The sequence below is a fragment of the Oratosquilla oratoria genome, chromosome 40 (genome assembly GCF_046742065.1).
Source record: "Oratosquilla oratoria isolate Oo_2021 chromosome 40, ASM4674206v1, whole genome shotgun sequence".
Taxonomy (NCBI): Eukaryota; Metazoa; Arthropoda; class Malacostraca; order Stomatopoda; family Squillidae; genus Oratosquilla; species Oratosquilla oratoria.
This window is the reverse complement of record NC_134816.1, coordinates 28,355,828-28,368,327: the sequence shown is the minus strand read 5'-3', so window position 1 is coordinate 28,368,327 and position 12,500 is coordinate 28,355,828. Positions and strand designations below refer to the sequence as shown.

General features: G+C 37.0%; 1 protein-coding gene across 1 annotated transcript in view; it reads right to left on the bottom strand.

Annotated features, from left to right (window-relative positions):
- Window positions 1–12,500, bottom strand: part of LOC143020517 (uncharacterized) — a 573,089-nt gene that overhangs the window by 365,750 nt on the left and 194,839 nt on the right. Inside the window, exon 4 of the mRNA XM_076176946.1 lies at window positions 65–237. Within this exon, the coding sequence (XP_076033061.1) occupies window positions 65–237 (173 nt within the window). The remainder of the gene's footprint in view (window positions 1–64; window positions 238–12,500) is intronic.

Below are 12,500 nucleotides of genomic sequence, written 5' to 3'. Positions count from 1 at the left end.
AAAAGAAAAAAAATAATAATACTAAAAATAAAACAAAATGTCTAAAAAGGGAATTTTGACTTACTTTTCTTGAGAACCAATGCCCTCGTCTGCTTCGTCGTCACGAGGCTTGGAACTGATGCCGAAGAGAAGCCAGCGATGACTTCGATGGTCTGAAGGAGGATCACTAGTCTTCGCAAGAACACAGCACTGTGCCGTCCATAGTCAAAGGCCATTTTAATCCAGTTATTTCCTGACCTGAAATCGATGTGCACCCATATACATATATATCTATACACATGTGTGTGTCTGTGTGTGTGTGTGTGTGTGTGTGTGTGTGTGTGTGTGTGTGTGTGTGTGTGTGTGTGTGTGTGTGTGTGTGTGTGTGTGTGTACAAGCACTTGTGTCGTTAACTCACAAATTCACGTCAACTGCATATAATCATATTCGCATTATTCCTTAAATTGATTTATATGCGTGCGTGTGTGTGTGTGTGTGTGTGTGTGTGTGTGTGTGTGTGTGTGTGTGTGTGTGTGTGTGTGTGTGTGTACAAGCACTTGTGTCGTTAACTCACAAATTCACGTCAACTGCATATGATTATATTCCCACTATTCCTTAAATTGATTTATATGCGTGTGTGTGTGTGTGTGTGTGTGTGTGTGTGTGTGTGTGTGTGTGTGTGTGTGTGTGTGTGTGTGTGTGTGTGTGTGTGTGTGTGTGTGTGTGTGTGTGTGTGTGTGTGTGTGTTGTACAGGAGTGTATACCACTCACAAATTCACGCCAAAGGCACAACTGTATTCACACAACCTCTTGTAATAACAAGCGTCATATTACGTTTAATTATATGGAAACCAACAATCTTATAGTTGCCAGCAACGGGTTCGTTTCTATGTCACTGAAGGATCAGTCGCCGGTTGCCAGATGTCTTTAAGGGAGAAGATGGAATAGAAAAAAATTGACAAAGATATCTCGGACCAAGTCCAAGAACCGAATGCCAGCCTCTCATGGCTGCACCTCCCTCTTTTTTTGAGGTCATCAGCTGGTATATCCTGTTCCTTCAGCTTCCTCCAAGACCACCCAGGATCCAGAGTCTCAGTCTTAAAGAACCTTCAAGAACCTTCAAGAACCTCCAAAAGCCTCAGAGAACCTCCAAGAACCTTCAAGAATCTCCAAGAGCCTCAAAGAACCTCTAAGAACCTTCAAGAATCTCCAAGAACCTCCAAGAGCCTCAGAGAACCTCCAAGAACCTTCAAGAATCTCCAAGAGCCTCAAAGAACCTCTAAGAACCTTCAAGAATCTCCAAGAGCTTCAAAGAACCTCCAAGAGCCTCTAAGGACTTTCAAGAACCTCCAAGAGACCTCTAAGAGCCTCAAAGAACCTCCAAGAGTCTAAAAGAACATAAAAGAACCTTCAAAAACATTCAAGAACCTCAAATAACCTCAAAGAACTTCCAAGAGCCTCCAAAAACCAAGGAAATCCAAAATCCTCCAAGAACCACAGGAACCAAGAACCTCTAAGAACCCCCAGGATCCAGAAGCTCTGGTTAAAAGAACCCTAAAGAGCCTCCAAAAATCAAGAAGCTCCAAGAACCAAGAATTTCCAAGAACACCCAGAATCCAGAAGCTTTAGCTGAAAGAATTTTGAAGAACCTTTTAAACCCTCCAAGAACCCCCAATAACCAGAAACCTCTAAGAACCCCAAGAACCTCTAAAAATCTACAAGAGCCCCTCAAGAACCTTCAAAAACCTCTAAAAACCTCCAAAAAAAACCAATGACCAGAAACCTCCAAGAACCTTCAAAAACCTCTAAAAATCTCCAAGAACCTCCAAGAACCTTCAAAAACCTCCAAGAACCCCCAAGAACACCTAAATTCCTGCTGGGAATCGGAAAGGAGTGCGGGACTCGAACCCATCCCTGAGTAAACGCGAGACCAGCACGCTTCCGATGACGCCACCATCGAGGTGAGACGGCAGAAACTATGCGAGTTTGATGAATCGGAGAGGAGTGCGGGACTCGAACCCGTAGCTGAATGAATGCGAGACCAGCACGCTTCCGATGACACCACCAGAAGGCACTGAGATAGCAGAAATTAAGTGAGTTTAGCGCGGTGTGCTCGACATAACTTCTTAGGTAAACACAGTTATAACTCAGCTCAAAACCAATAACCAAATTGCCCCAAATCGAAAGTTCGGTTTAAAGCAACACTACAAGGATCACCAACACGCCCTTGGACCACGTGTTGGGCTCGTGATCGGCAACGACTACCCTCCCGGATGAGAGCTCAGAGGTTATATGCGGATGTGCACGGGACTTGCAACGTGCTGGGAGCCAACAGAACACACTGTGTCAGGTTTAAATGTCCCTTTCTTCCCAACCCTCATCCCTTATGTCTCGGCAGTCCAACATGGCAATGTACTTTAGACTTTTGTCCTCGTCGAAGTGAAGTTATTTGTGTAACGAAGAGCGGGCTGGACACAAAGCGAAATCTCAGTCAATCAAATTCTTTTTTATTTCTTTATTCATTTATCTATTCGTTTATCTTTTTATTTTTTATTCATTTATCTGTTTATTCGTATATTCATTGATTGATTCATCTTTTTGTTTACTTTCTTCTTCTACTTCCTATTATCTAATTATTATTATTATTATTATTATTAATTATCATTATTTTATTATTACATTTATCATTATTATTATAATCATTATTATTATTATTACTATTATTATTATTATTACTATTATTACTATTATTATCATTATTATTATCAATATCATTATCATCATGATCACCATCATGATCATCATCATTAATATTATATTATTTTTGTTATTTTTGTAATCATTACTTAGTTGTTTGTTTACTGATTTATTCATTTATTCATTTATTTATTCAGCAAAATTATGAACGAACTTCTTTGGCTTTATCCTCAACAATAATGTTAAAGGCGCCTTGTTCCCAATGGTACAAACACCTCATATTCCCTCCCCTCCCCCACTCCACCTCACCTCCCCCCACCTCCCCTCATCACTCCACCTCTCATCTCACCTTACCTCCCCAGCTTCCTCTCCCCCTCCCTTCCCATCCCCCAACTCCTCTTCTTTTCTTCCCCTCTCCTCCCCTCCTCCTTTACCTCCCCCAACTTCCTCTCCCCTTCCCTCCCTTCCCACCCCCATCTCCCCTCCCTTTCTCTCCCCTCCCCCCCCCCTTTACCTCGCTTCCCATCCAATATCTCCGGAGACTTCCTGTAATAAGTTTCCAGCCACCTTGTCATAAACTTTCTCTAAATCAATACACCACCACACATAACTCTTTCTCCCCTCTTCCCCCAATTTATCCTAATTTGAATACCTGATCCACACACACACACGCCGTTTTCTTTTATAAACCCTCATTTTTCTTATCTCCCATCTTTACATTATCTCCTTTGTCTTTACATCAGTCTGTAAGCCTTTCCTGAAATAATTAATTATCAGTCTTATTTTACTATCTTATTTATCTTATTTTCTGCATGAGGGGACGGAGAAGGGAGAGTCGTTGATTAAATAAAGGGGCCTTGCTGTGGATATACTGTGTCTTGCTGCATTGCCTCTGGCTCAGGGCAGTGGGCGAGATGCAGGGATGACCCGTCATCCAGGAGGAGCCAAGAAAAGAGGGAGGGAGGGAGGGAGGGGTGGTGAATGGGAGTGGAGTGGGTGGGGATGAAATGGGTGGGAGTGGAATTATGCCTTTTGACTTTGGCTACCTCCCTTGTAAGGGGGGAAAAGCCCTTGGTGTGTGTGTGTGTGTGTATATATAAATAGACATTTGGGAATGGATGCGAAGAGGAGACTGTATGAAGGAGTGATTGTGCCAACAGCACTGTATGGGGCAGAAACGTGGAACATAAGAGAAGAAGAGAGAAGGAGTTTGAATGTGTTTGAGATGAGGTGTCTGAGAAGTATGGTGGGGGTTACTAGGCTAGATAGAGTGAGAAATGAGGAGGTGAGGAGGAGAACAGGGGTGAAAAAGGATTTGGGAGAGAGGGTTGATGAAAGAATATTAGGATGGTTTGGACACATGGAAAGAATGAGTGAAGAAAGACTAGTAAAAGAGGTATGGAAGGCAGATGTGGAGGGAGTGAACATGAGGGGACGTCCTAGGATGAGGTGGATGGATGGGGTGAAGGGGGCTTTGGGGAAGAGGGGAATGTCTGTTGAGGAAGGAAGGGAGAGGACAGAAGACAGAGGTGAGTGGAGAATGGTTGTATATGGATGATGTTGTGACTGCATGAGGAGGAATGGGCGGGGGGGGTGGGGGTGGGGTAGTGTGTGTGAGTGAGTTTTGACGCAGCCCGAAGGGATTTCTCCCCGTCCTCTCCTTATATGCAAGGGGGGACGGAGAGGGGGGGTCGCCGATTAAATGAAGCGGCCTTGCTGTGGATGTGCTGTGTCCTGCGACACTGCTTCTGACCCAGGGCGGTGGGCAGGGTGCAGGGATGACCCGTCATCCAGTAGGTGCTCAGATGAGAGGAAGGGTGGGAGGGGTGTGGAGTGTATTTAGGGATGAAATGGGTGGGAGTGTTTTTATGCCTTTCCCTTTTTGGCTACCTCCCTTGGAAGGGGGAAAAAGCCTTGGTATATGTATGTATGTATATATATAATATATATATGTATATATATATACATATATATATATGTATATATATATATGTATATATATATATATATGTATGTATTTCATTATAATTCTTCTACTTAAGAAATCTAAGTTTAAGTTCGACAAATAGATTCATAGACAGAGCCCCACGAGCATAGCTCCAAGCTCCAAGTCTGTATATTACATTTAGGCAAACCGTATTCTACTTAACTATTTCATTCTGGTTAACCGTAGGTGATTCCATTGACCTGAGGGTTTGACCTCCTGTTGAAGGGACAAAGGTTACTTTAAATGTACTTTAAACGTATTCCTTTGTCAATGTGACGTACTTTATCTAAACGTATTCCTTTGTAAATGTGACGCACTTTATCTACGTTTTTTTGACTATCGCCAATTAGTTTCATTCAGCTGATTTATTTTTCTTCTTCTTTATATCTGTTTTAGTTTATTCTAACTTATTCTATTTTTTTTTTTTTTTTTTTTTGGGGGGAGAGGTAGCCATTTGACAACTATGAATTCTTCTGAACAATTCAAAATGAGAATCACGTGTGTGTGTGTGTGTGTGTGTGTGTGTGTGTGTGTGTGTGTGTGTGTGTGTGTGTGTGTGTGTGTGTGTGTGTGTGTGTGTGTGTGTGTGTGTGTGTGTGTGTGTGTGTGTGTGTGTGTGTGTGCGTCTCTCCAAACATACATGTATATCTTTAGCGTGCCTGTCTGTGCTTGTATACGTTTGCTTGACAGCCTGTATATCGATACCCTTTCAGTAACAACATAGTCGAGTCATATTCAGTCAGAATCTGTCGGAATCAGTCAGAATCTACCAGAATCTCTCAAAGTCAGAATCTGTCACATTCAGTCAGAATATGTCTGATTCAGTCAGAATCAATCAGATTCTTTCAGAATCTGTCAGAACCCATTAGAATCAGTCAGAATTATTTAGATCGAGTCGGAATCTGCCAGAATCAGTCTGAATCTGTCAGACTCAGAATTTACCAAACTCAGTCAGAATGAATCAGATTCTGTCAGATTCAGTCAAAACCTTCATTCAACAAAGCATGTCTGACCTTGATCGTCACACGCCACTTGACCTTCAGTCTGAACACAAAGGTCAAAGATGCAAGCTTAGTCTTCACGCAATCTGACCTTATTTTAATTCCTAAAACAACTGTGATGGTGAGACATTCTCATTACAGCCATACCTCTACTTACGAACTTTCGAATTGCGATTTTTCGAAGTTACGATATGATATGAAAAATAAAAGTCCCCGTCTTTCGCATCGCGTCCTCAGAATTAATTTTATAAAAAGAACTTTTATGTTAATAAATTCTCCGTTCTTAGAAAGGTGAATCATGCGAGATTACGCCTGGAGGAGCTGAATAGCTACGGCCGAAGCCATCATTTTTGCACTACCCGCTTAGACTGTCGGGGGCAGGCAACTAACAGTCAATGGTGAGAGGAGTGCGGGATTCGAACTCACAACTAAGCGAATTTGAGACCAGCACGCTTCCGATTATGCCACCAGCGCACACCATAACTTAATAGACCTTATGACTTTAAAAGTGATTTAAGTTTCTAAACATATTTACAAAGGATTACAAAGGCGGAGCATGCCCACAGGAGGCCTTTTGGTCCATAACTAGGCCGGATGAAAAAAAAAAAAGAGAGAGAGAGAAAGAGAAAGAGAGAGAGAGAGAGAGAGAGAGAGAGAGAGAGAGAGAGAGAGAGAGAGAGAGAGAGAAAGAGAGAGAGAGAGAGAGATCTTCTAATTAATTATAGGTTCGAGTACAAATACCAAGGAGAGTACCAAACAAGTCTCGTGGGACGAAAAAAAATATTAATAAAAAATAAAGGACAAGAAAAAGACAATCAAAAAAAGGGATGAAAGGAAATATAGAAAAATGAGATGAAAAATAAAAGAAAATATTAAAAGAAAAATTAAAAAAAATAAGAAATAAAAAAAGAAAAGAATAGAGAAAAAATGAAATAAAAACAGAGAAATAAATCAAAGAAAAAAATAAGTGAAATAAAATGCAAAAATAGAATTAGAAAAGAGAAAAGATAAGAAAAAACAAAGAAAAAAACAGAACTTTCATTCCTCAGAGGATGTACGACAAGATGTAAAACCTTGTTATGGTTGTCGAGAAACGAACTCAGATTCTGAATAAACAAAATTAATTTTACGAAAGAAAAAGAAATAAAATACTTTTATCAAATGATACGAAAAATATATATCTCAACTCAAACTTTCTATTCCACTCAACTGATTGAAATCGTCTGGACTTACCCACAAAGAAATCCACAAGATCCTCATTAATCAACCAATCAATCAATAAAATTCACTTAATCAACTCATCATTCAACCAACCAATCAACTAATCAACCAACTAATCAATAAATCAAATAATCAATCGACCAATAAATAAATCAACTAAATCAGTCAATCAAAGGAATCAATTAATCACTTAATCGTAAAATATATCATTCGTAGTCCACTACTGAACGAAGACCTCCCCAAACACTTCTATAAGTAGGAACGATTATCCCCACCTCTGTCACGTCACTCCTGCAAACTTCTCTATCTTGTCTCCCCTTCCATGCTTCCCTTCTTGCGGCATCCAGTAGGCAACACGAAACTATCAAGTCTGTTTTAAAATTAGTCATATTCAGTCAGAATCTGTCAGAATCAGTCTTAATCAGTCAGAATCTGTCAAAATTCATCTGAATCAGAATCAACCAGGTTCTGTCATCATAATCAGTCAGAATCATTCACTTCCAGCCAGAATAAGTCAGAATATGTCAGATTCAGTCAGAATCAGAATCTGTTAGGATCAGTCAAAATCTGTCAGATTCAGTCAGACTGTTAGACTCAATCAGATTCTGCCAGATTTAGTCAGATTCTGTCAGAATCTGAGTCTGTTAGAATCCGACAAGAAGTAATGGTATCAAACTGTGAGGAAATATATCTAATTTGGAATTGGGTAAAAACAACTTTGCCAACCGTGTATTGAATGAAATAAACTTCCTGCAGATGCAGTGCAATGTAGTTCAGTTCGAAGCTTTAAGATTCGTTTAGATAAACACCTAAGCAAGATGCTGTAATGACTGGCATTTATTTTATATTGCTTTTTATTGTTTGTCTGTTTCTTTATTATTATTTGCTTGATTTTTATTTATTATTATTCATCTGTCAATTTATCATTGTTTGCTATTTACCTGCTTGTTTATTATCTAACAATATCTATACATTTATTTATTATCTACGTTATTATAATTCTATTTAGTCATTTATTTGTCATTATTATATTTTTTTCGCATTCGACATAGTCATGGACCAAAAGGTCTCCTGTAAGCATGCTCCTTCTTTGTATTCCTTTGTTAATCAGTCAAAATCTGTCAGATTCAGTCAGATTCAATAAGATTTCGCCAGATTCTGTCAGAATCAGTCAGAAAAAAAGGGCAGACTGTAATCACCATTTGGAGAGTTTAATGGAAGCAGTTTTATCCTCTACAGTCCAGGGCTCATTGCCCTCTTGACAAAACGAGAGAAAATTAGACAGAATCGAGCCGGCAAAGAGAGACACATCATGTGGAAGGAGAAAGAAGAGACATTTTTGGACTCGCCTTCAGTCTGGAAATCGACCCCCTCCCCCCGACCCTCCAGTAAAAATGAAAATTTTGAAGAAGAAAAAAAATGAATAGATAGATACATACGTAAATAAATAAATGAATAAAGTAATTAATCAATAAACGAATAATAAATGAAAAAGAAGTAAATGAATACATGATAACTCTATTATAATAAAGTAGTAGCCTCTGTCTGTCTGATTGTTTATTTGTTTGTTTGTATGTACACGAACTCCTCCTAGGGTTTTAGAGATAGACCCCCATAACCATATATATTCTGATACCCTATCACTCCAGGTACTTGGATAACTATATTTCATTTCGAAAAAAAAAATGGTTAGGGTTAAGGGTTAAAGTTAGGAGGTTTATGTAGTATCCCCTGAAGTCGCGTAGTATTTTTTGTGACTTAAGAATTAATATGATTAAACAAACCATTGTATGTGTCCATAAATATTATTTACATTTGTGAAATTAATGTTGCCACAAACCATGATAGCTTTTGTAAGAAGAAAGCGTGTTTATGGAAAATGATTGTATAATTTTACCAAATGTTGAAATATTGGTTATTTTCATTTAATTTTTGTGCGGGCGGAAATAGTTCATTCACAAACTCCTACGTTTTTGCAGATAAATCCCTATAACTATATATATTCTGAAGATAAATAAACTAGATACATTTCTTCACCTTTCAGCTGTAGACATTTATTGTCAATCCACACACACACACATGCACATACACACGCACACAAAAGAATACATGATATTTGTGTTTGTGTATGCATGTATTTTCAAACTAGGGTTTCCAAACTTCGGGAAGGGGGGCGCACACCTGGGAGGGGAGGTATTTAAAGCTATATTTAATTTTAAAAAATATATATTTTGGTTAGGGTTAAGGGTTAACGTTAGGTGGTTCATGGTGTGGGAACACGCCACTACTGTAGTCTCCCCTTAAGTCATTATGTTTGTAACATAAGAATCAATATAATTAAACAAGCCATTGTATGTGTTCATAAATATTATTTATATTTGTGAAATTAATGTTGCCACAAACCATGATAGCTTTTGTATGAGAAAATCATTCAAATGTAAAATGATTGTATAATTTTACCAAATGTTGAAATATTGCTTATTTTCATTTAATTTTAGTGCGGCGAAAATTTATTATTTACAAACTCTTCCTAGGTTTTTCCAAATAAACCCCTATAACCATATATATTCTGAAGATAAACAAAGTAGATACATTTCTTCACCTTTTAGCTGTAGGCATTTATTGTCAATCCACATACACACTCACACACGCACGCAAAAGAATGTGCACATGATATTTGTGTTTGTGTATGCATGTATTTTCAAACTAGGGTTCCCCAACCTTCGGGTAGGGGGGCGCACATCTGGGAGGGGGAGTGTTTAAAGCTATATTTCATTTAAAAAGATATTTTGGTTAGGGTTAAGGGTTAAAGTTAGGTATGGTTAGGTTAGGGATTATTCACGAACAATTAAACTTTTAATTTCTATTTTACAAATACTGTCATAAACAGAAAAGAAAATAATCAACCTTTGATTTGTTATTTTTGCAAAATTGATTTATAAGCAAAAAGAAAAAATATTGTAATTTTGAATTGATTCATTAAAAAAATACTGTTTTCACATTCTTCATGCGTTACATTTTCCATTGAGTTACATTGATACGTGTAACTTTTCTCCACAAATTCTATCAAAATTAAAACAATCAGCATTTGCCCGCAGCAACAAGAAAAATGAAAAAATATAATGTAATTTTGAATTGATACATTAAAAAAATACTGTTTTTACATTTTTCGTGCGTTACATTTTCCACTGAATTATACTGATACGTTTAACTTTTCTCCGCAAATTCTATCAGAATTAAAATAATCAGCATTTGCCCGCAGCAACGCGCGGGTAATGTGGCTAGTTTATAGATAAATAAAGCACATATAAATAAATAATATATAGATATATAAAAAAGGGGGGTGGAATTCTTACCGAACATAATAACTATCACAAGATGAAAACCCTGAAAGTCAGTTCCCATTTGAATGAAGTTGACTGGGAGTATGTGAAAAGGAGTTATATATATATATTTATATATATATACATATATATATATATATATATATGTATATAATATATAATGTATATATATATATATATATACATATATACTGTATATATATATATACATATATATATATGTATATATATATGTATATATATATATATCCATATATGTATATATATTCAACAAGAACCCACTGTGTTGGATAAGAAGAAATGAAATAGATGATATCGATATATTTCGATCGCGAACTGTGATCCTCTTCATGATCGAAATATATGGATATTATCTATTTAATTTCTTGTTATCCAACACAGTGGGTTCTTGTTGAATTTTACGAATGTGTTACGACATTACTTTGTAGTGTATATATATATTTATATATATATATATATATATATATATATATATATGCGTATATACATATACATATATGTGTATATACATATACATAGTAGGATATAATTTAACAGTGCTCGAGCAGTCTTTGATTCCTTGGGTTATAATATTGACCAGCTGCATTGCCTCTGACCCAGGGCAGTGGATGGGATACAGGTATGACCCGTCATCCACGAGGAGCTAAGATGGGAGGGAGGAAAGGGTGGTGGAGGGGAGTGGAGTGGGTGGGAGTAGATACGTGCCTTTGACTTGGCTACCCCCCTTATAAGGGGGAAAAAGCTCTTGATATATACATAGTAGATCTCCTCATCTTATATCATTTCATTTTATCATGTCTTGATTTTCTTATTCTATATCTTCTTGTTCGTTATCCAATTTAATTCTAGTTTCTTCTATTCTATTTGTTCCATCTTAATTTATTTTGTTTTGTTTTGTTTTGATGTATTATTATTCTTTCAAATTTATTTTTTATCTTATTTCATATTTATTTACATTTTCTCTCCTAATCTCGAAAAAAAATATTTTCAGCTGAGTTGACAGACAAAAAAGAAAATTGAATAAAACTTGATCGAAATAGAGCCCTGGACCAGACATAGGACTAAACAAACGAATAAAAAATAAGTTCAAATCAAATAAAATTAAATAAAAACAAAGGAACAACAGCCTTGGTATTTGGTGTACAAAAGTGGAAAAAATGTCTGGAGACTACAAGGGACGCTGGTATGTGAATACCAGGTATCCGGGTTACCCGAGGCAAAAGTGTGAGTATTTCTATGACCTACCCGGCCCCGAGTGTCTACATGTTTCATGTCGGTCTCCACCAGCTGGGAGGGAACCTGTCACGCATCAAAAAAAAAAAAAAAAAAAAAAAATCTGACCCGATTAAGTTCACCATGTCGAATATGATTTTTTTTAGGCTTTTGTTATCATTTCTACTGATCCATTTATTCATTTATTTCTTTACATATATATATATATATATATATATATATATATATATATATATATAAACATTCTTGTATTAAATATCTATCTCCTAAGGTCTTGTTTATTTATCTATTTATTTCTTACTTTATTCTAATTATTCCATTTTATGTGTTTATTTATTAATTTATTTCTTTTATTCTTTTGATTGGGAGGGCGATTCTCGAACTATAAATGAATCCTGTGTTGTTCTGTTCCTTTGAGGTGTCACTCAAGCCTGCCAGTTTCCCCCCACCGTAAATTACTGCATAGATACGGCATACGCAGTCAGGACCTTGGATAAGGTTTCTACGGTCATCTGAATCAAATATTCTGGTAATTGTCATAACAAGAGAGCCGACATCCCTCTCAGTATTGAAGGGATCAGAGACCTAAAAAATAAAAAAAAAGGCTTTTGAGAGTCCAAGAACGCTAATGGAACAGGAGATCCCCCAAAAGTCGAGACTGAATGAGATACTAATGAGTAAAACTAACTTAGAAAAGGCAAGAAGTGTCTAGTCATAAAGGGGTCACATTTGCAAAGTATACATACGCACATACACACACACACACACATACATATACATACATATACCAAAGGCTTTTCCCCCCTTACACGGGGGGGGTAGCCATACATATACATGCAATGCATATATATATATATATATATATATATATATATATATATATATATATATATACATTTCTTGATGGCGTAATCGTTTAAGTCACTAATACTTGTCACGTGCTAGCACAAGTTCGAGTCCTTGGCTGTATCAATTTGTGCATGTTGGCGTCTTCGAGTCTCTAGATGTTGATTGCTT